Below are 27024 nucleotides of genomic sequence, written 5' to 3' on the forward strand. Positions count from 1 at the left end.
CAAAGTCTGGAAGGCAACAGAAGCATGTTGGAGAGTTGTTTGTTTTCTTTTTACTTTATTTCATGTGTTCTCCATCCCCGCCCCCAATGTGTTCTTTTTATCTGGAGACCTTAGTGGAATTATCCAGATTCAGGACAGCAACATGCCATAAAAGCTATGGAATGGAACCCACAAAACCACTTAGAGATGCAGAAGCTGGGTAGTTGGCAGGACAAAGCCCTGATCCGTGGCAGTGTCTCAGCTGTCTGCCAAATCCAGGAGTCGACTCGTAATCACATGTCCTGTAATCAGGAGGAAGCAACCCCAGATTGAGGGACATTCTATAAAACAACTGGCCTGTCTTCTTCAAAAATGTCAGAATTAGGAAAGAACAAGTCGGAGGAAACTTTCTAGACAAAAGGGGAAGACCAAGACATGACAGCTAGGTGCAGTGGGGTCCTGAATTGGATTTTAGACCAGGAAAATAAATGTAATAAAGAGCATTATTGGGGCACCTGGATGGCTCAGTGAGTTAAGCCTCTGCCTTGGGCTCAGGTCGTGATCTTGGGGTCCTGGGATCAAGCCCCGCATCGGGCTCTCTGCTAGGCGGGGAGCCTGCTTCCCCCTCTCTCTCCACCTGCCTCTCTGCCTACTCATGATCTCTCTCTCTCTCTCTCTCTCTCTCTCTCAAGTGAATAAATAAAATCTTAAAAAAAAAAAATAAAGGAGGGGTGCTTGGGTGGCTCAGTGGCTTAAAACCTCTGCCTTCAGTTCAGGTCGTGATCCCAGGGTCCTGGGATCGAGCCCCTCATTGGGCTCTCTGCTCAGCGGGGAGTCTGCTTCCCTTCCCCTCTCTCTCTCTGCCTCTCTGCCTACTTGTGATCTCTCTGTCAAATAAATTTTAAAAAAAAACAACAACACAAAAAAACAAAACCAAAAAGAATTAAAAAAAAAAAGATGCATGGTCTAATACTTGGGAGGAAAGGCTCATGTGTCTGCAACTTAATCTCACAGGTTCTACAGAAACGTGTGTGTGTGTGTGTGTGTGTGTGTGTGTACAGTTGCAGGAATCCCTAATTCCTTATAGTCGGGTAGGATGAAATAGGTATGTGCTGGTTAGAGGTGGTTTGCTGGACATGCATGTACAGAGAGCTCCGGAGGCTGACAGAAAGGACTGGTCTGTTCTGCAGGGATGGCCCAGAGAGTCTTAGTAGTCACTGCACTTAATCTGAGTGAGAGATAGGGGTGTGGCTTTGTAGACCAGAGAGAGAACATCCAGAAGAAGGATTTCTGTTGCATGTGACAGCTCCCTGTTGTGGCCGGAGGGTAGGGTGCATCGGAAGGTGCGGGGTGGGTGGGGGGGGGGTGAGAAGTGATCAGGAGCCACTCATATGCCTTATGAAGGAATTTGAACTTCTTTGGGTGACGTTAAACTTCAGCTAGAATGGGTTAAATGACAGGAAATGGATTTTCTTCTCTAGTGAGAAATCTGAAGGTGGGGCGCTCCGGCATTGGAGTTTGTGCTGCAGTCAGCGCGGTGTGTGCGGGACGCTGCCTCTCCTGTGTGCGGGCGGCTGCCGCAGGTCCACCATGAAGTGTGCTGAAGGGAAGGGAGACTTCTTCCCCAGCATCCAATAGAAGGAAGACCTTCTCCACATGTCGTGGCCAACTTGCCGTTGACTCCCTTAGCTGGGATTGTGTCACCCGCAAGGAGAAGCTGCTCACGGGGGGGTGGGGGTGGGGTGGCGTTGGGGGGGTGGCCTCTCCAGTCACTCCTGCTCCTGTGGCTGGGAAGGTGTGGCTGTTCCTTAGCGGAACCTCAGAGCAGCCGCCCCAGTGGGTTGTGGGGGAGGCGGTCTTAGGGTCTGACCCCGCAGAGCAGAGAGTTGTTTTCTCAAAGTGTGGGGGGGCTGTGTTTGCAACAACAGCAGAAAGCCTCCTGCACTCATCACCCCCCACTTCTGCCAGCGCGACTCTTTATTTTGGAGTGTTCCTTACCAGCCACTGCCCACGTGCACACACTGCAGTTCCGATCTTACTTGACCTGCCTTTGCATGTTTTAACATCACATGCACATTTTCCTACATTTTTACAGTCTTCATAATTTAGTAGGGGTGTGATTTTTTTAAGGTTTTATTTATTTATTTTAAATATAGTGAGTGGGGGCAGGGGCAGAAGGAGAGGGATAGTGTCAAGCAGACGCCGTGCTGAGCATGGGGCTCGATTTCACGACCCTGAGCCAAAGTCCATAGTTGGATGCCCGACTGACTGAGCCACCCAGGCACCCCAGATGTGTAGTGTTTTCTAGGATTATATGGGAATTTATTAAACCTTCTCTTACTGGATAACAGCTGATACTGACAGTACACTTAACTACCCACAGGCACTGTCGGTGGAAGTGCATTACATTTATTCATTCATTCAGTCCCCATGAAACCCTGTGAGGTGTGGTGGCCATTATCACCGCCCAGGTTCCAGATGGAAGACCCTGAGGCACAGAAGGTCTAGGTGATTTAGAGCTAAGAAGTAGGAGCCAGAGGCAGGGCTGCGATTTTGAGGCCGACCTGCCTCCGTGTGGTATTCGCCCGTGTTCTGATGTTACACATAATCCTGCTGTGGTGGTGTTCTGCACATCTTGTCCCTCGCGCACGCGCGAGTGGCCAGGGTGTTGTGGTCTGAAGAGAGTGTGGTCACTCAGCGACTAGAGATGACACACAGGCCACATGTTAGAGAAATGGCACTTTGAGAGGCACCAGGAGGAAGAAGTTGCTGTACTTGTCATTGATTACCAGGAAGGATGATCTCTTCCCTTGACAGTTCTGTCATCTTTTTGATCCTTACCTTTCTGTCTTTATACTTGGGAGTCCGTGCACTGCCGGTCCTTCTGCATGGCTGATGTCAGCCCCTTTCATGTGAGACAAGTAGTTGTTGAACTATTTTCTTTTAACTATTTTTAGTTTCTTTATACATCTTTATTTTCTGCAGCTTCAACATTTGGAGAACTCTCATTTTCTCTTTAGGCTTGAGTGGGGTCTTTTAAATAATTTACCTTTTAAATATGGAATCACTTAAAGTTAGGCTTTACTTAATTCTCCCAAATTGCTGTTCATTTAACCAGATGCCCAGTTACTTTTTTGCACACATATATTCTTAAAAAACATTTTAACAAATTCAGTGAAGGTTTAACTCCCCATTGATTTCCTTTAGTTTGTATATGTACAATTCTCCTCAAACCACACGATTTAATTACTGTTGTAGAATATGTGGTGACATCTAGTGGGGCTAACCCTCCTCTCATCTCTGTTTAACTTTTCCTTCTTTAGAATTTGAAAAATATTCTTCCTTTTTTATTTTCCCAAACGAAGTTTCAAGTCCTTTTGACATTATGCTTAAGACATGCTAGCGTTCTGGGGCTCCTAGGTGGCTCAGTCCACTAAGCGGCTGCCTTCTGCTCGGGTCATGATTTCGAGGTCCTGGGATCGAGTCCCACCTGGGGCTCCCTGCCCAGCGGAGAGTCTCCTCCTCCTCCTTCTCTCTCTCCCTCTGCAGTTCCACCTGCTTGTGCTCTCTCTCACACATTGTCCCTCTTTCTCAAATAAGTAAGTAACATCTTTTTTTAAAAAAAAAAAAAAAGAAAGAAAAGAGTGGAAAAAAAGACCCGCTAGTGTTCGGTGTGAAGTGCTTCTTTAGGTTAAGATCATAGTAACGTGACGGTTGGAAAGCCGTTATGGTTTCTTCGTGTCTCATTTCCATTTCTGTTTAATTTCTAGATTTTGGATCATTATTTGACTTGGAAAATGATCTTCCTGATGAGCTGATCCCCAATGGAGGAGAATTAAGCCTTTTAAACAGTGGGAACCTTGTTCCAGATGCTGCTTCCAAACATAAACAACTGTCGGAGCTTCTGCGCGGAGGCGGCGGCTCTAGTATGAACCCAGGAATAGGAAATGTCAGCGCCAGCAGCCCCGTGCAGCAAGGCCTGGGCGGCCAGGCGCAAGGGCAGCCGAACAGTGCGAACATGGCTGGCTTGGGTGCCATGGGCAAGAGCCCTCTGAACCAGGGAGATTCTGCAGCCCCCAGCCTGCCCAAGCAGGCAGCCAGCACCTCCGGGCCCACTCCCCCTGCTTCCCAAGCACTGAATCCGCAAGCACAAAAGCAAGTGGGGCTGGTGACCAGCAGCCCTGCCACGTCGCAGACGGGACCTGGGATCTGCATGAACGCTAACTTCAACCAGACCCACCCGGGCCTCCTCAATAGTAACTCTGGCCACAGTTTAATGAACCAGGCCCAGCAAGGACAGGCGCAAGTCATGAACGGATCTCTTGGGGCCGCAGGCAGAGGAAGGGGAGCTGGGATGCCGTACCCCGCTCCGGCCATGCAGGGGGCCGTGAGCAGTGTGCTGGCCGAGACGTTAACCCAGGTTTCACCACAAATGGCCAGTCACGCCGGACTGAACACGGCGCAGGCAGGAGGCATGACCAAGGTAAGTGAGCTTATGCGCTTTGAATACTTGCTGCTAGCGGGGGCTGGGGGGCGCGGTGGTGATGTGGGATGGGGCGGCCCGTTCCTGTCCTCCTCCAGTCTTCCTTCCTGCCCCTCAGATTTGGAAGAGGGAGTTTTGGTATCTGGAGCCCAGAGATAAAGATCCCTGCTCCTGTCTCTAAAGTGGGAGCTCTTCAGGGAGCCCGTAGGACAACAGTCTGCATGGGAGCAGTTGCAGACACAGGGGATGTGTTCGGGCCGATGGCCCGTTCACAGCCTCCAAGCATGATGGAGGTAGGACCATGTGGCTGAGAGAGGCAGCTTGGGCCGGGAATCGCTTTCTGTTGCGCGCGGAGTCTGGTGGGGGCTGCTGTCCCTCTCCTTTCTCCGCTGATGGAGTTCTTACTCGCTGTTTCTTTCTCTTACGTTCACCTGGTGAAGTGTCTTTTGCCACAGTCTCCGTCTTAACAGCCAAGAAGCTGTGTTCCCAGCTTGTCCCCACACTGCTGGGGTTCACAGCCGGGGAGGCAGAGCGGGCCCACGGGTCACAGAAGGAGCTCCGTGGCGGTGGTCCCCAGAGCGAGGTCCGTGGCTGTGGCTGCCGCTGGGACTTGTTAGAAGCCCTGGGGCTACTGCACTCAGACCCAGGCAGGGCCGGCACCCTGCGCCCTCGGGAGCCTCCAGGTGGCTGCGAGGCTCGCGCAGCTTGAGAGCGCTGCTCTGGGTTTCAGCTGCCAGCCCTGCGGCTGGCATGCAGAGCAGGGGCTGAACCTGGAGGACAGGGAGGGCAGATGCCAAGGTAGATGGGGGACAGCTGGGATGCTGGAGGCTGACAAGGAGGTGGGGTGCAGCCGGGTTCCCAGTGAGGGAGCAGATGCCACAGTGGCTCCGAGACGGGGGGGCCTTTCAGTGGCAGCCACCTGTGGCAGGCAGTATTTGCAATAGCAAATTCTAGAACAATAGAACAGTTTGGGCTGTTTCTTGGATTTGGTTATTCCATATGAAGGAAAAGGGCAGGAAAGGGTAGCACACAGTTTCCCCACAAGGCTGTCTTGGGTGCGAGGAGACGCAGATGAAGCCCTGGGACTGTCTTCGGTAAGGAGACCATTTGAAGTACAGTTGACCCTTGGACAACACAGGCTTGAACTATGTGAGTCTACTTACACGTGGGTGGTGGTGGTTTTGTTTTTTGCCTTTTTTTGTGGGGGGGGTGGGTAAATACAGTACTATAAATGTGTTCTTCTTTTGATTTTATTAATGTTTTCTCCATCTTTATTGTGGGAAAATTGTACATAGTTCATATACAAAACATGTGCTGATTGACTGTTTATGTTATTGGCCAGGCTTCCGGGTAGTAGTAGGCTATTAGTTAGGAAGTCATAATCTTTATGCCATTTTCCCACTGGGCAGGGGTCAAGGCTTCAAACTCCTACATTGTTCAACAGTCATTTGTTGTTAAAGGGGAAGGAATGTGAACTTCAACTTCAATTGTCCCTGGTGTTTGCAGAAGGGTCTGTGTATGCACTTGCCTTCTAGAGGTAGGTTGAGAAGACATTGCTGTGGGTTTAGGGCTCTGGTCAGCCTGATGTTTGCTCTTCCCAGCTGACTCATCAATCCATACCACCCCCTTACCAAAAAATGTTTTATTTTGGAGAATTTAAATCCTGTGTAAAAGTAGACATAGTAGTTAAATGCAAGTGTTCTCAAACTTTTTGGTCTTTGGATTCCTGAATAATTTTAACTGTTGAGGCCCCAAGGAGATTTCTTAAAATATGGGTTAGAGCTATCAGTATTTGCCATATTAAATACTGAAACAGATTTTTGAAAACCAAGCACACATTCCATTAGCTATTAAGCACAGTGATACCACTGGTCACAGAGCTTCTGGAAAGTGCCTCTATGTTTCTGTGAGAGAAGGTGAGTAAAAAAGGCAATAATGTCTTTGTGTTTTATGAGAATAGTTTTGACATCATGACTCTCTCCTCTCTAAAAGGTATCTGGGCTCCTTAACCAGACTTGGTGAGCCACTGGTAATGTATATTCCTAAAAGTTAGACAGGATAGACCTAAACCTAGTGCCATTCTCACATGTAAATAAATGAATGATTTCTTCATGTCCTCGAGGTCTGCTAGATAAGTCAGATTTCCAGTGGTCTCATGTGTCCTAATTTGTTTTTATAGCGCCCCCCCACCCAACAATTGGAATAGCTAGTGGATATGACTGTTAAGAATCTTAATTTCTAGGATCCTTACACTTCATTTGTTGAAGAATCTGGTTGTTTTGTTTATTGGTTCTGGCAGGTCTCCTGCAGTCTGGGCTCTGTCGGTGTGTCGCTGCCACTGTGTGCTCCTCTGGGCGCCCAGGGCTTTCATTCCTTTGTACAGCATGATCTCTCTTTCAGACAACACTTTGCAAGTGTTCACTGTGTGGAACAGAAGCCAAGTTAGTGTTTTGGGGACAGTCATCTCTGTTCCCTGTAGGTATCCAAAGAGGCTGGTGGCAAAGGAAACACAGGGACTGGTGTTTTTTAGAAGGGTTGTCATGGCTTTTCAGGGGGACAAAAGAACTAATAGTGATGGGGAAATGGTTAAGAGCAAGAGACAGGCTCGTTTTAAGTCGATTTAAAAATGCACAGGAGGAAGAAGAAACATTTTAAAAGATAAATTTGTTTAAAAAATTATCATCATAGGGCATCTGGGTGGCTTAGTTGTTGAACGTCTTCCTTTGGCTTGGGTCATATTCCAGGGTCCTAGAACCGAGTCCTACATCTGGCTCCCTGCTCAGTGGGGAGTCTGGTTCTCCTCCTCTTTCTGTCAAATAATTAAAATAAAATCTTTTAAAAAAATTATCACAAATGAAATGCAGATTTCCTGTAAAATAATTCAAACAATAGAAAAGTCACCTCATTCTTTACAGATGACCACTTTTTTTTTCTTGTTTCTGTTTTTGTTTTTGTTTTGTTTTATTAAGTAGTCTCCTTGCCCAATGTGGAGGCCACTGCAGGCTTGAACTCAGGACCCTGAGATCAAGATCTGATGGACCAAGAGTCAGATGCTTAACTGACTGAGCTGCCCTGGCTCCCCCGGATACATGTGAATAAGAAATGGAACCAAGCTACATAAGCACCTGGTTATGTTATATAACAGTACATACCCTACTTGCCTTTCCTTATCAGCACACACAGATTTCCCTTGTTTTCCTACTGATAGCAAAGTATTTCATTATAGGATGTACCATAATTTATTGCTCTACTCCTCTGATGATGAACATTTGGATTGTTTTTGATTTTTCATTAGTACAGCTGCAATAAATGTATCTTTTTGTGGGGGCATCATAGGATAGATTCTAAAAAGTGAGGTCATTGGGTCAAAGGCTTTATTAAAAGTTTTGTTTCTAGAAAGTAATCCTGTACATGGTTTAACAGCAAACCACAAAAAAAAAAAAAAAAAAAAAGGAAAGAAAGAAAAGAAAAGAAAAAAAGGCACTAAGAGAGCTGAAAAGTTAATCTCCCTTAACTCTTGACCTTTGGTTCTCCCAAATTACCTCACCAAAGGCAACTATTTCTTATCTATCCTTTAGGGGATGATCTGTGCATATAGAGGCCTAGAGAGGTGGGCGTGTATGTGTATCTCCCCTAAACATAAAGAGTAGTGTAGTATAATCTCTCTCTCTGGCCCTCCCATTATGTATGGAGGTACACACACAGGCCTCCTTCCTGCCACTTTAATGTAAGTCAGAAGTTCTGTGTTAGATTGAGCTCAGTCCTTCTTACTGGGTATGGTATGGTAGTGGTCCCTGATTTGGGTATATCTTAATTTATATGACTAGTGCCCTGATGGCTGTACATTTAGGTAGTTTCCAATGTTTTGCTGATATAACAGTTTTGATAATACATCTTTGTAGAGCTGAGTGTCACTAGATAAATTCTTGGTAGGGGGGCTACCCTCTTGGGACCCCTCTGACTCTGGAGGGCTTTCTACATGTCCCTGCTTAATAAAACTCTATCACTTAACCAAAAAAGAAAAAAAAAATCTTGGTAGTGAGACTTCTGGATTAAAGGATATTGACATTTTTTTAAAAAATAATAAAAAAATAAAGAATATTGACATTTTTGGTAAGCGTAGCTATTGTCAAATACTCCATAAACATTGTGCAGATTAGACTCTTACCAAAAGCCAGTGAGTTCCTGTCCCACCCCACCCTTTAACTCCCATCCCCCGATTCTTACCAACACTGATAGCATCCTTTTGCTGATTTGCCGTTCTCTTAGGCAAAAATGTCTCTTCATGAATTCATGGGCGTTTATATTGTACTATTCATGTCCTCTTTTTGTTGCGTTTCTTTTTTTTTTTGTTGGCTTGAATTCTTAATATTTGTGTATTCAAAGTTAAGACCTTATAGTAAATGCAAGCTTTCCCCCCTCTTTTTTGTATTTGCTGAAGTCTGGTTTACAGGCATATAGCTACTAGGGTTTACAAATTTGGTATTTCTGTGTTTTTACCAAATGGAAGTTTTCAGTCTTTATAGGAACAGATTTATCCGTTTTATCTTTTACGGCTTTTGGGTTTTACGTTATGTTTAGGAATGCTTTCTGTATTCCAGAATTATTAAATACTCTGTATTTTTTCCCCTTTTATCTTGGGTATTTAGCTCAGAATTGATTTTGGCCAGTGTGAGATAGAGATCTAGCTGTTTATTTTTTTCCAAATTGTAGTCGTCATCCCAATGCCGTTTATTTAGATAGTGCTGATCCAGCTTTTCTCTCCACTAATGTGACGTACCATTTCTGTTATGTTTTACTCCGTTTTCAAATATACATGGTTTAGGTCTAAATCTGGACTAGTCGTTGGTTTGTTTGTTTCATTGATACAAATTTGTTTTATTGATACTTGTGTTTCCTATGCCAGAAATGTAATGAACTTCAGCACCTGAGGGAGGTCGTTGCTCCTCATTCCCTTTAAAGAATCCCGTGCTTTCATGGCCACCATTACAAGACAGTCTTCGAGGTGTGTGATTCTCAACCCTATCTGCCCATCGAAGTTACCTGGGGAGATTTTTTAGAAATACGATGCCTGAACCCCACTGCACACCGATTACATTAGATTCTTTGGGATGTGGCATGAGCATTGATGCGGTTCCCAGTTCCCTTTCCATGGCAGCCAGGGTCGAGAACTATTGTTTCAGATAAGCTTTAGAACTGTCTTTCAAATTCTTAAAAGCGAACAAAATCTCAGAATTTGATTGGGATTGTATTGAACTTTATAAATCATTTAAGAAGGAATTTGGTGTTGTGATAGTTTTCTGGCTTCTTGAGTCATCTTATCCTAAACATACAAGTTAGGTCTTTTCATGGAACCTTAACGTTGCTCAGATGCATAGTGTAGTTTTCTTTATGTAGGTGATACACCTTTCTTAATAAGTTTATTTCCACACGTATTCCACACGTATCAGTGGATTTATTGTTGCTTTGGATGAGTTACTCTCTTTCTTTCTGTGATCACTGTTTTAGTGGAGGAAAGATGGTAACATATATATGTGTGTGTTACTTTGGTGATCGGGGCCACTTTGTGGAATTTTTTCATTTATTCTAATACTTTTTCTGGTGATTCTCTTGCGTTTTCCTAGTAGATAGTCATCTTTGCGTTTCTGATACTTTCCTCTTCTTGTCAGTATTTCTACCAGTATTTACGTTCTTGGACTTCCCTGTCTTGTATCTGACTTTAATAGAGTTTTATCTAGTGTTTTATTACTAAGTATGATGTGAGCTTTGGTTTGCAGCCATTTTAAATTGGAACATAATTGAATTCGTATTTGTTAGTTGCTGATTTTATGAAATTCCTTTTTAATGTCTGTGATGTGATTATGCTGTGATTTTTCTCTTCTGTCTTATTTATGTGACAAATTACCTCAGTATGTTTCCTAATATCAAATTGAACCATCTCTGTAATTGTGAAGTTGAAAGCTAATGTATTGCTGAATTTTATTTGCTAGTGTTGAGAAAAATTTAGAATTTTTGCTTCTCACTAATCAGTAGTGAGTGATCCATGGTTGTTTTGTGTTTTGACAGGTTTTGATATCAGTGTTCTGTAACTTGGTCAAAATGAGTTTGGAAACCTTTCACATCTCTTTTCTGGAATGGTTTAACATGTGATCTGTTTCTTGAAGAATTGAGAGAGATCACTGTTTAACTCTATGGGCCTAAAGTTCTTTTTCTCTGGGGGGGCAGGTAACTGAAGATCTTTAATAGCACTCTTGATATTTTCTATAGATCCTGGACCTTTTAGACAATTCATATCTTTGGTCAATGTATTTTTCTTTAAGAAAAGTCTAAATTTGGGACTCCTGGGTGACTGAGTCTGTTAAGTATCTGCCTTTGGCTCAGATCATGATCCCAGGGTCTGTGATGGAGCCCCTGTGTTGGGCACTCTGCCTAGCAGGGAGCCTGCTTCACCCTCTCCTTTGCCTGCCTCTCTCTCTCTCTCTTTCTGTCTCAAATAAATAAAAATCTTAAACAAAACAAAACAAAACCAAAGTCTAAGTTTGAGAAAAACTCAAAAATATTTAACTTTTATTCTTCATAAAAATATAGGAAGTGGGTAGTAGGTACTATTTCCATGTCACAGATTAAGAAATGGAAGAAAACAGAGTGGAGAAATGAAGGAAAGTTGACTAACTTAGCACAGTGGCAGAACCAGTATTGGATTCCACATAGTCTGGCTAAGGGATATTACTGATCTTCGCAGTCCGTTCTTGAGTCCGTTTTGTAATTTATATCTTAATAGAGATTCTTTTGGGGGGACCTGGGTGGCACAGTCAGTTAAAAGTTAAGCATCTGACTCTAGGTTTAGTCTTGGGTTGTGATCTCAGAATCATGAGATGGAGCCCTGTATCAGTCTCTGTCCTTGGCTGCAGAGTCTCCTTGAGTCTCCTCTGCCCCTCCTCTCTCTCTGTCTCTGTCTCTCTCTCTCAGATAAATAAATCTTTAAAAAAAATTTTATTATAATTTTAGACTTACTCAGTGTTTGTGATTATTTCTACTTTCTTATTCCTAATTTTGTGGCCATCTTAAAGAAATAATTTAAAATAGAAAATATAAGTTAGAGGGCACCTGGATGGCTCAGTGGGTTAAGCCTCTGCCTTCGGCTCAGGTCATGATCTCAGGGTCTCTGCTTTCCACGGAGACTGCTTCCTCCTCTCTCTCTCTCTCTCTCTCTCTGCCTGCCTCTCTGCCTACTTCTGATCTCTCTCTGTCAAGTAAATAAATTAATTTTTTTAAAAAAAGAAAATATAAGCTATTTCAACAACATAGCAATAATGTTAACAAGGCATGATATGACTTCAAAAGAAAAAAGGAAACCATCTCAACTTCAACAGTGGCAGAACCTGATATGTTATCTCTTTGGTAGCATGTTCTAGTTTTCCACTGAAAATAACCCAAATGCTTGTCTTTTAGAAGGAAAGCAGAAAAGATAAATTCAAATGGAAATTGGAAGCTGTACACTTAAGTTAGTCTCCTGGGTACAGGTGTTGAGTTGTTGCTCTGTATAGAGAGAGTAGCGGAGGAAAGTTAGCAGCTGATAGAAGGGATGGTGTTGTGATGTGTGTTGCCAGGGGTCCAGAATCTCTCTAATTCTAAGGTTGATAAAAAGTGTGCTTTTGCAACCCTAGAAATCCTGTTAGTCCTTTCTTAGAAGTAACAAATCTGAAAGGGACCAAAGTAGTTTGCATAGTAAGCTGTCTTCAAAAGGAGTGAGATGAGGGCTTTTTTTTTTTTTTTTTAAATAACATTTTTGGAATATTCTTCCTTTTTGGAAAGTGGTCAGGAAACACAGAGCTTACTTTTGCCTGGAGCTCTCCCTAAGGGGTATAGGCTTTGATTTGGATGAAGACCCCTTGGGCCCAGTCAGCCAATAACAATCCGCTGTAGGTTTGTTAACCCAGAATCCTGGACCCCTCCCCAGAGTTCCTGATTCAGTAGGTTCGGGGTGGGACCCAAGAATTTGCTTTTATTTTATTTTATTTCATTTTGCCAACTCGCATGTGACCCTGCTTTTGCTGATCTGTGACCACCCTCTGAGAACCTGTGTGCTAAAGGAGAGAATTAGCAGAACATAGTGTATAAAGAATTAGTAGAGCCAAGTTGCATCTTGAAGGAATGAATGACTCATCCGCCTTCTCTATTTTTGAACGATGATAGGAAATCTCTAATACTTAAGAGCAAGAGAAATAATACTGTACCTTTGTCTGATATTTTCCTTGTTTTCATGTAATCTAATCCTTTCACCTGATCCTTGAACTAATACAAAGAAGATAAGGAAATTTTAACTAAATCCTAATTTGACCTTTTCTTAAAGTCACAGTGAAAATCAGTGGTCAGTTCATAGACTGAGAAGACAGAGCTTTGAATACAGTGTGCCGTGAGTTGCGTGTAGCTCCAGGAGGCACCAGTTTTGGGGGAAAACGTTAAGCCAGCTCAGTAGTCATATCCATGGTCTTCATGGAAGGTGCTCACAGCTGTGCCTAACTTCTCATGATAATTATCCTTGAATTTGGGGTACTTGGGTGGCTTAGGCCGTAAAGCATCTGCCTTCGGCTCAGGTCATGAGCCTGGGGTCCTGGGATTAAGCCCCCCCATCAGGCTCCCTGCTCGCTGGGGAGTCTGCTTCCCCCTCCTGTGCATGCTTGGACTCATGCATGCTTGCCTGACTTGCTCCTGCGTGCTTGCTCTCCTGTGCACTCTCAAATAAATAAAATCTTCTCAAAAATTATTCATGAATTTATTTCTTTTTCAGACCTTTTAATTAAATGAGACTGTGTATGTATATTAAATGGCTTGGGTACAGGTGGTGCTTGATCTCTTCCTCCTCCTTTTTTCTTCCTCTTCATAGTAGTAGCCGCCTTCCCCGCCTTCCCCAGACCAAGTACGGGTCTGTGCTTAAGAGCAGAGCCAGAGCTCTGGAGGAAGCTGCCTCAGTTCAAACCCAGGCTCTGCTAATTGTCAGCTGTGGGAAAATTTATGTAATCACTCTGGGTCTTAGTTTTTTGTCTTTTAAATGAGGATAATAATAGTACCTGCCTTTGAGAATTGTGTAGATTAAGGGGGGGGGGGTGATCATAATAATATCTGTCTGGGAGAGTTGTGCTGATCAAATGAGGTGGTGTGCCCCTACTTCTTAGCGTTGTGCCTGGAATTACTGAAAAACTCTCGGGGAAGATAGGTTAGGTGGCTGGTGCTTTCTTGCAGAAAGGATTTGAGATAACCACAGAACATTTGAAGTGATAATGAGACTGCTTTTCTAATGTTTTCAGAGAATATTTTCTAATAATGGAAATAGTTCTATATTGTATAAAATATTGGAAGTCTAGAGAAGAAAACATTGCTCTTGAGGATACTATCACCTAGTTCAAAATTAGTGTTACCTTTTTGATGTCTTGCTTACCAGATTTTTATCTATAATTATGTATCTCTTTTTAAAGTCAAAGTGGGAGTCATGTTTCTTTTTTATAGTTAACTTTGTAGCAGATTATGTTCTGTAAGGCAAACTGAATGAATGTTTTGCATGATAGCAACAAGGAATACCTTGATTAGTAAGTCTCCGGGGTGCCTGTTTTGGAGAGTAACACTTGTAAGGAGACCTACTCAGTCTTGTTACTTTACAGCTAAACGTCAACTGTTAGGATCTGGAGTTAAAGACCTACTAAATACCTCTTAATTTTAAAATGTTTTATTGTTTTATTATTTTTGGAAATGTAATGTACATATGGTGAAATGCACAGGTCTTAGTATTAATGGATTTGTCAGAATTCATGCCGGTGTAGCTCACACCCCTGTCAGGATACAGGGTGTTTCCATTATCCCAGAACGTAAGAAAGTACCTTTGCGTTTCTCCCTTCCCCTGTCCTTCCATCCCGCTCCTACAATCACGACCGATTTCTTTCACATTGTACCTGTTCTCGGACTCTGTGTAAATAGAATCCTGTGGCGTGGACTTCAGTTGCAAGGCTTCTTTTGCTTAAAGCGTGTTCTTAGATTCATCCATGTAATTCCTGAGTTCAATTCTTTTTACTGCCAAATAGTATTCTATTGTGGGAGTGCACTGTGATATGCTTGTCCAGTCTTCTGTTTGTGGAGGTTGTGGTGGTTTTCAGTTTGGAGCCATCAAGAATAAAGCTCCAGTGAACATTTTGTCAGTCTTTGTGTGGACGTAAATTTTCATTTCTCTTGGATAAATAACTAGGAATGGAATTGACTGGATAAGGAGGGTTCTGTTTCTAGACACTCTAGTCCAGGGGCCAGATCTGGCCTGTGGACAGTTTTTATATGGCCCACAGCATGAGAATGGCTTTTATATTTTAAGAGGGTTGGTTAAAAAGTAAGCTGAAAAACAAATAAATGAAAGAATGAGGGATGGAAACCATAGCTAAGTACACCATAGCTAAGACTAAGTCTGTAGCTAAGACTCTAAAACCTTTAGTAACTGTTCCTCTACAGAAGAAGTCTGCCACCTCTGTTCTCATCTATTCCATCGATCTGTCTGTCCATTTCTTTAGGTTTCTGGTAAGTATTGAAATCAGGTTGCTTGGTTCCTCTTTTTCATTTCCATTTAATTTCTAAGTTTTATATCATTGGTTGAATTGTTTTTTGTTAATACAGAGAAATATAACATTCATGTATTAATGTTAGGTCCTGTAACCTTGCTAAACTCCGTTATTGGTTCTGTTATTTTTTGGTAAATGCCTTAAAATTTTCTAAGTCATGCTGTCTTTGAATAGAGAGTTTTCTTCTTCTACACTTATTTTTCGGGCTTTATTGCTCTGCCTGGGATCTTTAGTATAGTGTTGCATGAAAGTTGTGTAAGCACACACCCCCTGTGTTTGGAGGAAAGCGTCCTGTCGCTGTTTCTAAGTGTGGTGTTAGTTGTAGTCTTTTTAGAATCTTCTTGACTAAGAAAGGCCCCTGCTCTTCTGACTGTGCCGAGTCTTTTGACCTTAAATCGTTGCTGAACGTCATCAGATACTTCTGTGTCTGTTGAGATGATCATAGAAATTTTCTTTATTTTACTAATGTGGTAAAGAACATCTTTCTGAATGTTGAACCAGCCTTACATTCCTGGGATAGCTTCCCTTGCTCATGGTGCATGGTCTTCTCTGTATATTATTGGATTTGGTATATGAAAACACCGTCCAGGGGCTTCTGGGTGGCTCAGTGGGTTAAAGCCTCTGCCTTCAGCTCTGGTCATGAGTCCTGGGATTGAGCTCCTCACTGGGGGAGAGTCTCTGCTCAGCAGGGAGTCTGCTTCCTCCTCTCTCTCTGCCTGCCTCTCTGCCTACTTGTGATCTCTGTCTGTCAAATAAATAAAATCTTTAAATAAAATCTATAATGAAATATTTAAAAAATAAAACATCGCATCTGTGTTCATGACGGATACAGATGTGTGCTTCTCTTGCCACGTCCTTACATGTTTTTGATATGGAAACCCTGACGGCTTCACAGAATTACTTTGCAACAGTTTACCCTTCCCTTCTTTCCTGAAAGAGTTTGTCTAAGATTAGTATTGTTTAGTCCTTAAGTATTCATAAAATACATCAGTGAAGCCATCTGGAGTGTTTCTGGTGGGAAGGTTTTTTTTTTTTTTAAATACTTTATTTATTTATTTGACAGAGATCACAAGTAGGCGGAGAGGCAGGCGGTGGTGAGGTGGTGAGGGGCCAGGGAAGCAGGCTCCCTGCTGAGCAGAGAGCCTGATTCCAGGCTCCCTGAGCCAAAGGCAGGGGCTTTAACACACTGAGCCATCCAGGCGCCCCTGATGGGAAGATTTTTGATTATTATTCAGTTCATTTCATGGGTACAGGCTCTTCAAAATTTTCACTTCTTTGTGCTTCTTTTGTACTGGGAGTTTATTTTTCAAGGGGGTTATCCATTTAATCTAAGTTGATTTGCCATAAATGTGCTCATAATATTACCCTAATTTCCTTCTAATATCTTAGAATCTGTAATTAATGGTCAGTACCCCCCCCCTTCAATCATGTATTTATAGTTTCTGCTTCTCTCTTGTCTCTCCCTGCTCACACTGGGTAGGGTTTGTGAGCTTTAGTTTTTTAAACAGTCAATTTTTGATTTATCACCTCTCTTGTTTTTTGTATCATTAATGCCATTTTTGTTAATTTCTTTCCAATTAATTTGGGTTTATTTTGCTCTTGTTAGCTTCTTGGGGTAGGCGCTTAGATCACTGATTTCAAATTTTAACAATAATTAGCATTTGAGCAGTAAATTTCATCCAAAGGATTGCTCCATACTGCATCCCGTAAATTGTGATGTTTTGTTTTCATTGCCATTTAGTTCATAGTATTTCTGTATTTTACTTGTGATTTCTTTTTTGATTCGTGTTTTTATGTGAAGGAGGTTGCTTAATTTTCAAATATTTGGGAATTTTGCAGATATTATTTGGTTGCTCATTTCTCATTCATTTAATGGTCAGAAAACATACTCAGTATGATTTTTGTCCTCTGACGTTTGCCGAGACCTGTTTTATGGTCCAGTATATAGTGGGCCTTGTGAATGTTCTGCGTGTGGTCTGGGGGAACGTGCATCCCTCATCTTGGGGTAGGGTGTTCTGCAATGGCTGGCTTGTGCCCCCATCAGCTAGATTCTTACGGACTCTTTTTGGTTTTATCAGCTACTGAGAGACTATTAAAATATCCAGTTGTTATTACAGATTTGTCTATTTTTCCTTCAGTCAGAATAAAATCTGACTGTTTATTTCCTGTGTTTTAAAGCCTTTTTATTAGATGAATATACATTTTGGATTATTCTGTGTAGCTGATGAATTGAGCCTTTTATCATTCTAAATGTCCCTCTTTATTTCTGTTAGTATCCTTTGTCTTGAAATCTACTTGTCTCATTAACATAGCCACTCCTTTTTTATGATTAATATTTGCAAGGCATATTTTTTTACCTTCTTGTGTCTTATAAAGTATGTGGTTTGGCTGGCTGGCCTGGTGGTGGAGCCTGTGACTCTTGAGATTGAGTTTGAGCTCCATGTTAGGTATAGAGGTTACTTAAAAATAAAATCTTTAAAATAAAAAAAATAGGGGCACCTGGGTGGCTCAGTGGGTTAAAGCCTCTGCCTTTGGCTCGGGTCATGATCTCAGGGTCCTGGGATCGAGCCCCATATCGGACTCTCTGCTCAGCAGGGAGCCTGCTTCCTCCTCTCTCTCTGCCTGCTTCTGTGCCTACTTGTAATCTCTCTCTGTGTCAAATAAATAAATAAAATCTTTTTTTAAAATAAAATAAGGGGTGCCTCAGTGGCTTAGTGGGTTGAGTGTCTGACTCTTGATTTTGGTTCAGATAATTATCGCAGGGTCTTGGGGTGGAGCTCTGTATCAGGCTCCGCCCTGGGCGTGGAGCCTGCTTCTCTCTAAACAAAATAAATCAGTAAAAATAAAATAATAAAGTTCATCTCTTGTAAAGAGCATATGGTTGGAACCTATTTTTAATTTATTCTGACAATCTTAGTCTTGGAGTATTTAGTTATTTACAGTGAATGTTGGTAGAGTTGGATTTAGGTCCCCATCTTGCTATCTCTTTACGCTATCTCTTTACTCTTTGTAAGAGCTACTATTTGTCCCTTCTGTATTTTGATCCTTTTTTCTCTTCCTTTCTTGTCCTTCTTTTGAAGGCTGATTTTTCATTTGTGGTAGTGTGTGTGTGTGTGTGTGTGTGTGTGTGTAATTTCTGATTGTGGGTTACATTTTCCTACCTCTTTATATATGTTCAGTAATTTTTGACTTTGTAGCAGACATTGTGAATATGTTGTTGGAGATAAGTTTTCTTGTCTTCCTCTAGAGAATGTTGGGTTTGTTCTAGAAGATGTTGGGCTCACAGACTAGTATGATCCTTTCAAGACTTGTTTTTAAACTTTCTTAAGGCAGGTCTTGAGGAGCCCTGCATGGTCTTTTGTGGGGTGTTTTAACTCAATATCTGGGACATTGAGCAAAGTCGTGAGCTTCTGGCCAGTAAGAATGTCCATGTCTCCAGCACTGTGCTGCCTCTGGTATCTGTTCAGTGCATGGTTCCCTGGTAGTCATGCAGACCAAAGCATTCGCGTTCAGAACCCACATTCACTCACTAAGGTGTCCAGGGCCCTTGCACTGCCTTCAGCTTCAGCCCTGCTGCACTCCTGTACCGACTGCAGGTTTTCTCAGGCCTCTGCTCAGACTCTTCCCTGGGCCTACTCTCTGTTGTCTGTGGGCTCTGCATTTAATTATTTGTTGCCGGTTGTTTCTTGATTGGGAACTTGCCTGACTTGAATGAACAAATGACATGTCTGGGGTTGGGGGGCTCTGAAGCTGTGAGGCTGACTCTCAGGCCAGCCTCTACTGTAGCAGGCATGCAGCCTCAGAGATAGGCTGAAGGGACAGGCTTACCCTGGTATAGCAAGAGACAGCTGCAGATTACCAGGAAGTTTGAAAAGATAATTGTGCCTGAGCTTTAATATTACCCTGTAACTACTCAGTAGGTGAAAACTTTGGAGCTCAAAATCAGATGTTTTACTTAGAATGGTGGCTTGGTATTCAAGCTCGGGATCTTTGTGAAGCCTCTGTTCTCATATTACTCTGTGATGCATTTCCATCAGTACAGACATTTTAGGAACCATTCTCAAACCTGGCCAGGAACCAATCTGTCAGACTTCAGCATAGGTTTGGGCAGTGCTTCCTAAACTTTGAGGACTTCAGGATCATCGGGGATCTTGTTAAGATGCAGATTCTAATTTGGAGGTCTTGGGTATGGGGCACTGTGAGTCTGCTTCTGTTACCAGCTCTACAAGGGGCCGTGGTACTGGGAGACCTCTCCAACTTGATGTGAGCATACGTTAGAATGTGGAATGGGGGCTTCTGATTGGCTCAGTAGGTTATGCATCTGACTCTTGATCTCAGCTCAGGTCTTGATCTCAGGGTTGTGAGTTCAAGCCCAGCGTGGGACTCCATGCTGAGTGCAGAGCCTACTTCAAAAGAAACAAATAAACAAACATGAGAATATGGAATGGTTGCCCACTGGTGACTAGATACATTTACGTCAGAAGGTGTCTTTTATTTCCTTCTTTGTTCAGTGTGGAAAGTTTGGATGTGCTAAACCTAACATTCCTTCTGTAAGTGGGTCCAAAGCATGACTTCAAGGATCCACTTCTCCAAAATGTTTCTGCAGTATTTTGGAAAGAATCACATTTACTGTAGACAGTAATTTGCTGTCCATCTGTCACCAAGTTAAAACATTTAGGGTTTTTATGTTGATTACTGTGTAATACTTCTGGCATTTTTCAGAATTATAAAATGCCTATAATGTAACATTTCGGTATGATAAGGTAACAGTTACTGTGTTTACTCTTCCTGAGTTATGGCATGAGAGGAACAGGTGAGGAGTGACCGTTCTTGGTGTGCCCATTGTACTGGGCGCTGTGCTGGGGAGTTTGTGGCATGATCTCACTTCATCTTGTGCTTGATAGCTGGTGAGGTGGGTGCCTTATCTGTTGGACACATGGAATAAAATATTCTGAGCTACTTTCTTGCCTCCCAGGAAATTATTCCAGATGACACGTGCTAGAAAGTAGCAGATACTGATGTACAACCTGTCTGGGTCTGATGCTGAAGTCTGCAGTTACTTGGCTACACCATTTTGTCTGTAAGACAGCAAGATTCAGAATTGGTGGGAAAGTGCCACCCAGTTTTCTGTGTATGTGGCAGGTTTCCCGTCTGTAAAATGTATAGAACAAATAACTTGGAGAAAAAGTCTTAGCTTACCAGGAGCATTTTTCATCCTGAAAGGATTTTCTGCTTACACTTTTCTAGAAACACACCCACACATACTGTGAGCCTTGTCTGTGTTCTGATTGGACTGTGGCTCTCAATCTGAAATTACCAACTCACCCAAGCAGGTTTTGCAAGACCTGTGAAGAAGTCACCTTTTCTGACTGGTGAGCATGTTTGTTTACCTATGTGCAAGAGGCCAGCACAGTAATAATTTCTTTACACATGATTTTTAAAAGTGATCTTGCCTCTTAATTTTTTTTCTTTTTTAACAATATTACTGTAGCAAAGGGAGGTATGAATTGTGACTTTCAGGGTTTTTTAAATTTTCAAAACACAAAAGAACACAGAATAAAGTCAGCAATACCTGTGCTTCCATTAGAATTAATACAGTTGGTATTTGTCAGATTATTTTCATTTTTTTTTAAGATTTTATTTATTTATTTATTTGACAGAGATCACAAGTAGGCAGAGAGGCAGGTAGAGAAAAAGGGGGAAGCAGGCTCCCCACTGAGCAGAGAGCCTGATGTGGGGCCTGATCCCAGGACCCTGAGATCATGACCTGAGCCAAAGGCAGAGGCTTAACCCACTGAGCCACCCAGGCGCCCCTTTTCCCTTGTTTTTAAAAGTATGCTTTTGGGGTGTATGCTTTTGGGGTGTTTGGGTGGCTTGGATAGTTAAGCATTTGCTTCAGCTCAGGTCATGATCCTCATAGTCCTGGGATCGAGCCTGGCATCAGGCTCCCTGCTTAGTGGGGAAGTCTGCTTCTCTCTCTTTCTGTCTCTCAAATGAATAAGTCTTAAATAAAGTACACTTTTGTTTTTTTAAGAACAGTTTTAGATTTACACAAAAATTAGCATCACAGAAGATCCTCATACCTTCTCCCCCTGCTTACCAATTACACAGTTTCCACATTATTAAAATCTTGGATGAATATGGTATACTTGTCACAATTAGTGAACCAGTATTGATATATTACTATTATTAACTGAAATCTGTACAGATTTCCTTAATTATCCACTAATGTCCTCTTTTTGTTTCAGTTAGGATCCCATCCAGAATACCACATTATGTCTTCTTAGGCTTACTGCTCTTGGCTGTGACAGTTTTTCAGACTTTACTTGTTTTTAATGACCTTGACAGTTTTGAAGAGGACTGGTCAGGTATACTTAGAGTGCTCCTGTACTGGGGTTTTTCTGATGTTTTCCCATGATAAGACTGAGGTTATGGACTTTGGGGCTACTGAAGGAAGATGGTAGAGACAAAGTGCCATTTTTATCACGTCAAGCGCACATACTGTCAGCATGGCTCATCATAATGCTTGGCGTTGCCCTTGGTCACCTGGCTGAGGTCATGTCCACCAAGTGTCTTCCCTGTAGCCTTCCTTCTTCCCCCTTCCTTCCTGCCCTCTTTTGAAGGAAGTCACTGGGCATGGTCCACACTTCAGGGTTGAGGGGTGTACCTACCTCCCTTATGCTGGAGTGTCTGTATAATTTATTTGGAATGCTTCTGAGTGGGAGATTTGTCTCTTCTTCTTAGTATGTTAAAATAAATGAAATTTAACAGTTTAAAAATCTAAATGTCTTGGGGCATCTGGCAGGCTCAGTGGGTGGAGTGTGTGACTCTCGATCTCAGGCTTTTGAGTTCAAGTCCCATGTTGGTTGTAAAGATTATTTAAAAATAAAATTTTTTTTTAAATTTTTATTTATTTATTTGACAGAGATCACAAGTAGGCAGAGAGGCAGGTAGAGAGAGAGGGGGAAGCAGGCTCCCCACTAAGCAGAGAGCCCGATGCGGGGCTTGATCCCAGGACCCTGGGATCATGACCTGAGCCACAGGCAGAGGCTTTAACCCACTGAGCCACCCAGGTGACCCTAAAAATAAAATCTTAAATATTTGGTATTATTAAAAATGAATACATACAGATTTGATTCATTTATTATTAACTTCTGTTCATTTTAAATTCTATCTTGTATTTTTTCTACTGCAATTTTTCTGTATTGCTTATGCAAACCTTTGAAGGGCCATATAACCAGAAAACTGCCTCCTACCAGGGGTTCAGATAGTGGGTGTGGCTGGACCTCAAACCAGAGGTTTTTTAAATAAAGATGTATTCACTCAGATGCAACCCAAGTATTCATCAGTAGATGAATGGGTAAAAAAAAAATATATATATATATGGTGGTTGTATGTGTGTGTGTATGTTTTAAGTGGAATATCACTCCTCCGTAAAAAAAAAGGAGATCTTGCCATTTACAACAACATGGGTGGACCTAGAGGGTATTATGCTAAGTAAAGAAAGTCAGAGTAAGACAAATACCATATGATTTCACTTACATGTGGAATACAAAAAAAAACCCTAACGAACAAACAAAAAATAGACTCTTAAATACAGAGAATAAACTGATTGCCAGAGGAGAGGTTAGTAGATGGGCCAGGTGACGGAAATGAAGGGGATTAAGCGTACAAGCATCCAGTTATGAAATAAATAAGTCGCAGAGATGAGAAGCGCAGCATAGGGAGCACAGACAGCGGTACCGCAATCATGTTGTGTAGTCGCAGGTAGTGACCACACTTCCGGCGTTGGGCATAGAGAAATGTATAGAATCGTTGAATCAATTTGTTTTACACCTGAAACATACTGTAACATTGTATGTTAATTGTACTTCCAATGAAAAGTAATTAAAGGCAGATTACAAAATAGGCAGGCAGGGAAGGGGAAGGAATGGATTCAGTTACAAATGGAGTTTTCCCCCATGCATCTTTGATCATCTTTGATTTGCTTGATAAAATGCATTCTGTGTAGGCAGAGATTCCCTTTTGTGGGGGCAGATGTCTGTTGAGGAATACGCACCTTTCCTGAATGTTCTAATGAGGCGAGTGTGCATAGTGCTGGAAGCAGCACCTCATCAGAGCTCTAAATTGAACGTTGATGACATCGTCTATTCAGAAGATGTAAGTAATTATCAGTGGATTGTAATTCCAGGCCATAGTTCTATATATGTACACCTGTGCATATTATTACGTATTTGAGGATGGGAATGTGGCACTGTGGTTTGTGGCTTTTGAAAATGGCGCGTAATCTGAGGTAACCTTGTTGCAGTGGTTGCTCTGTTATCTACTCAGTGAAAACTTGATGCCCTCAGTAACAAGCCGTATTATTCAGTTCGTGTTTTTCTGCCAAGTGTATGAAGAATGAACTGGAAAACAAGCCATCTTAAATCCTAGAACAGGACAGTAGATTGATAATACTAGGAAATGCCAATTTCAAACACAGTCTTGAAATTACTGACTTTGTGAATTGTTACATTAGGGTACATGCCTGTTTTTCAGTATTACAGAAAATGTATTCACTGTAAAGAATCTTGTCTGATGTTAGAGATTTTCTGTGCTCTAGTTCTGGAAGGAGATCTTAAAGCCACCTCCAGATTGCACAGTGCTTTGCGGTTTCCAGATCAGCTTCCTGTGTGCTATCCCATGTAAGTCAGAGACAGGAAGTCCGAGCAACCCTGTGCACTCAGCTTCCAAGACTGTGTGGTCTCAGTGGCGAGCAGCTGGGCTGACGGGCCACAGAGATAAGGGACAGACCAAGGGAGGTTACAGGGCGTCCTTTCTCCCCTCATAACATGGCACATTATGTCTGGAGATTGACTGTGGAATGCGAAGCGCTGGCCTGCGTGACATTTGTGCTGGAAGGTGGCAGGGTGTGGCTGTGCCACGTGTGGGTTCATTGAAGGAAAGGTGTGTGGGGGTGGGAGTGTCCTGGAGATGCCGGGCTGTCGCTCTGGGATCGAGTCTGTGAGGGTCTAATCGGAGAGATGGCATCCGCACTCCTCCCTGGCTGTTCAGGTGGGGAGTGGTGCTCTGAGACTGTGCTCCCTCTGACGAGTGGCCGTCGGCATTCATACCCAGCTTAGCCCTGCTCTCTGCAGTCTTTATTCTATGAATACCTGAGACCTCTCGGTTGAATCCTGGCCAGATGGCTGCTCATCTCGTCCTGTTGTTGTGGATATGTGAGTAGAGGTAGACTTGGAAACTGCAGGAATGAAAACTTCTCTAGGCCTAGTGTGTTCGCAGACCCCTTCCTGGCGGGTCTTCTGTGTTCCTCTGGGCGGTGAGGATGCAGAAGTAGTTCCCACAGTTGGAAGTCACTGTTACTGTTCAGCCCAGCTCACGTGTGACCTCTTGAACCATTTGTCTCCTGGGCCAGGACCCTTTTGCCCACTTCAGACTGCACTTAGCACTCTGTATCCGTGCCAGCCACTTATCTCACATGTCTGATTCCCCTGTAGCTTGTGTCTCTCCTTGGGCTCAGGAGGACACGGTCCTGCATGCTGGGCACCGCCACCGCCCCAGAGTGTTTCCCTCCTGGAAGATGCTTACGAAGCATCACCCCACGGTCAGTAAGCATGCATGTTGCTGCAGCCTTTCAGACCACTGTCCCAAAGATCATCCCAAAGACCATCACTGCTCAGAGCTGAGGTCGGAGGCAGGTGGGCTTTAGTGAGAGGTGGGCGGACAGGATAGCTGCTGGATCACCTCCTCCTCAAACAAGTACTTTCTACTTACAAACGCACCTTACTGTCTGAACCTGGGAGCCAAAGACATTCTGGTTAATCCCTCGTGATCCAGTCTCCTGCCCGTTGCTCTCCAGAGCTCGGGTTCCACGGGGGTTCGAATGGAGCGGTAGCCTCCTAAGGAGGCTGCTTCTCTACCTGAGAAGATATTTGGACTTGGGAGCACCGGGGGAAGGAATTGATGGCCTGAGCTACGAACCGAAGTACAGATAACAGGGTAATTGTGCCTTTGTTGTACCAGGAACCCAGTGTGCAGTTTCCCAGGTTTGAACCTGACCAGTAGAGCGGGTGTGCAGCTTTTTATATCCTGATGGCTGTTGACTGTATTTTCCTCTCTTCAGTCTTCTTTGCAGAGAGTGGTAGGGCATGACTGAGTGGCTAAGCGTTGTTCAGGCTTTTTCTGGCCACATCTAGAATCCATTAGAGTAGAGTGTGACAACTTAGCCATGTTACAACCAGGGTGAAATTGATTAAATTACCATCCAAGAGTAATCTCTGGCAGTCATAATCAGTTTGATCTACCTAGTTTTATCAGTGTCTGATGACAGCTTAAATTAATATTTCAAATACAGATGGGTAGCCAAACAGTGGGTCATGTGATCACTATGGGCAGTCAGAATATTTGAGTAAAGGATAGTTTGTTTTTGTTTTTTTAAGATTTTGTTTATTTATTTATTTATGTGTGTGTGTGAGAGAGCGAGCCCCTGAGCAGAAGCAGGAGGAGGGGCAGAGGCAGAGGGACATGCAGGCTCCCTGCTAAGCAGCCCCACGTGGGACTTGATCTTGGGATCATAATCTTGATCATGACCTGGGATCATGACCCGAGCCGAAGGCAGATGCTTAATTGACTGAGCCACCCACTCAGGCATTCTGAGTAGAGGATAACTTTAAAAAACAACTTTACTCCTTATGATGAAATAATCCCTTGTGTAGAGAATTTGAATAATATAGAAAATATTTAAGAGAAAAGTTTTAAAAATTGCTTGTAAACTCTGTAGAGTTACCACTATTAAATATGTTGGTGTTCAGGACACCTGGCGGGTCTGTGACTCCTCATCCTCAGGGTCGTAAGTTCGAGCCCCATGTTGGACGTAGAGCTCCCTAAGAAGAAAAGAAAGAAAATGTGTTGTTCTTGCTGTGTGTGTGTGTGTACACACATCTGATTGTAGGGGTTATATGTTTTGTAGCCTTTCATTAACAATTAATGCTCAAGGGACATTTTCCCTTCGTCAGTAATGAGTTTTATAGTAAAAGAAGTTCTGCTTGTGCCATGACTGCCTTCCATGGCCTTCACACTCTTCCACGTGCTATCCAGTACCTCACTTGTGACCGCGGGTGCAGAGTGTGGCGCGTGAAGGTGACTCTGGGCATCCTCTGAGGCCTGCTCACCTCCTCACCGGAATCCCCAGTGGGCATGATGGAGATGTGGGGCTGCACTGAGTGGACTTCGTTAGCATTCTCGCAGCTCAGTGTTTGGTTAGAAGTGGAGTCATGTGTGTGAAACAGTGCTTTGTCTTTGAGTGTGTTTCGTGGTTTGAGATTTATGGCATTGCCTGAGCTGGGCAGCACCTTAATTTATCCCCTCATGTCGTCTTGCAGCCGAGGCCTGAGAGGCTGGGTAGGAGGAGGCCCCTGGAAGCCCCAGGTTTGGGTCGTTGTGCCTGCGTCCTGGGGCTTGTGTTCCACCCTGGCTGTTTGAAGCTCTTAATCTGTTTTCCTGACCCAAGGTGGAAGAAGAACATAATGTTCTGAATTTTCCTCCGCTTTCTTTCTCTGTTAATATAGTAATCATGGGCTCACTTCCCCAAAGCCTTCTTCGTGGGTTCAGTCCTGCCTTCACCTGCCCTTCCCCGTGTGCACATTGCCTTGTTTCTTGTTCCTCTGCGCTCCCTCAGTGCCAGTGCCTCCCTTTTTGTGGGACCGGAAATGCCTGCGTGCTCCCTGCAGAGGGCTTGGGCTAGTTAGTGGCTTGGGTCACTGATGGGCCACTGAACGGGTCACTGAGAGCCTGGGTCTCTTCCATTGCCCCACAGCAGAGCTGCAGTGTAAACTTATCTTCATCAGGATTCACTCTTCGTAAAATAAAATGTTTTTCTTACTCTTTTTTTTTTTTTTAAAGATTTTATTTCTTTATCAGAAAGAGAGAGGGGGAGAGAGCGAGCACAGGCAGACAGAATGGCAG

The 27024-nt window shown here is 43.2% G+C and overlaps 1 protein-coding gene across 2 annotated transcripts in view; it reads left to right on the forward strand.

The window, feature by feature from the left end:
* Positions 1 to 27024, forward strand: part of CREBBP (CREB binding protein) — a 124462-nt gene that overhangs the window by 18887 nt on the left and 78551 nt on the right. For both annotated transcript variants that reach the window (XM_032326770.1, XM_032326769.1), the window contains exon 2: positions 3750 to 4462. In XM_032326770.1, the coding sequence (XP_032182661.1) occupies positions 3750 to 4462 (713 nt within the window). The remainder of the gene's footprint in view (positions 1 to 3749; positions 4463 to 27024) is intronic.

The sequence above is a fragment of the Mustela erminea genome, chromosome 20 (genome assembly GCF_009829155.1).
Source record: "Mustela erminea isolate mMusErm1 chromosome 20, mMusErm1.Pri, whole genome shotgun sequence".
NCBI lineage: Eukaryota > Metazoa > Chordata > Mammalia > Carnivora > Mustelidae > Mustela > Mustela erminea.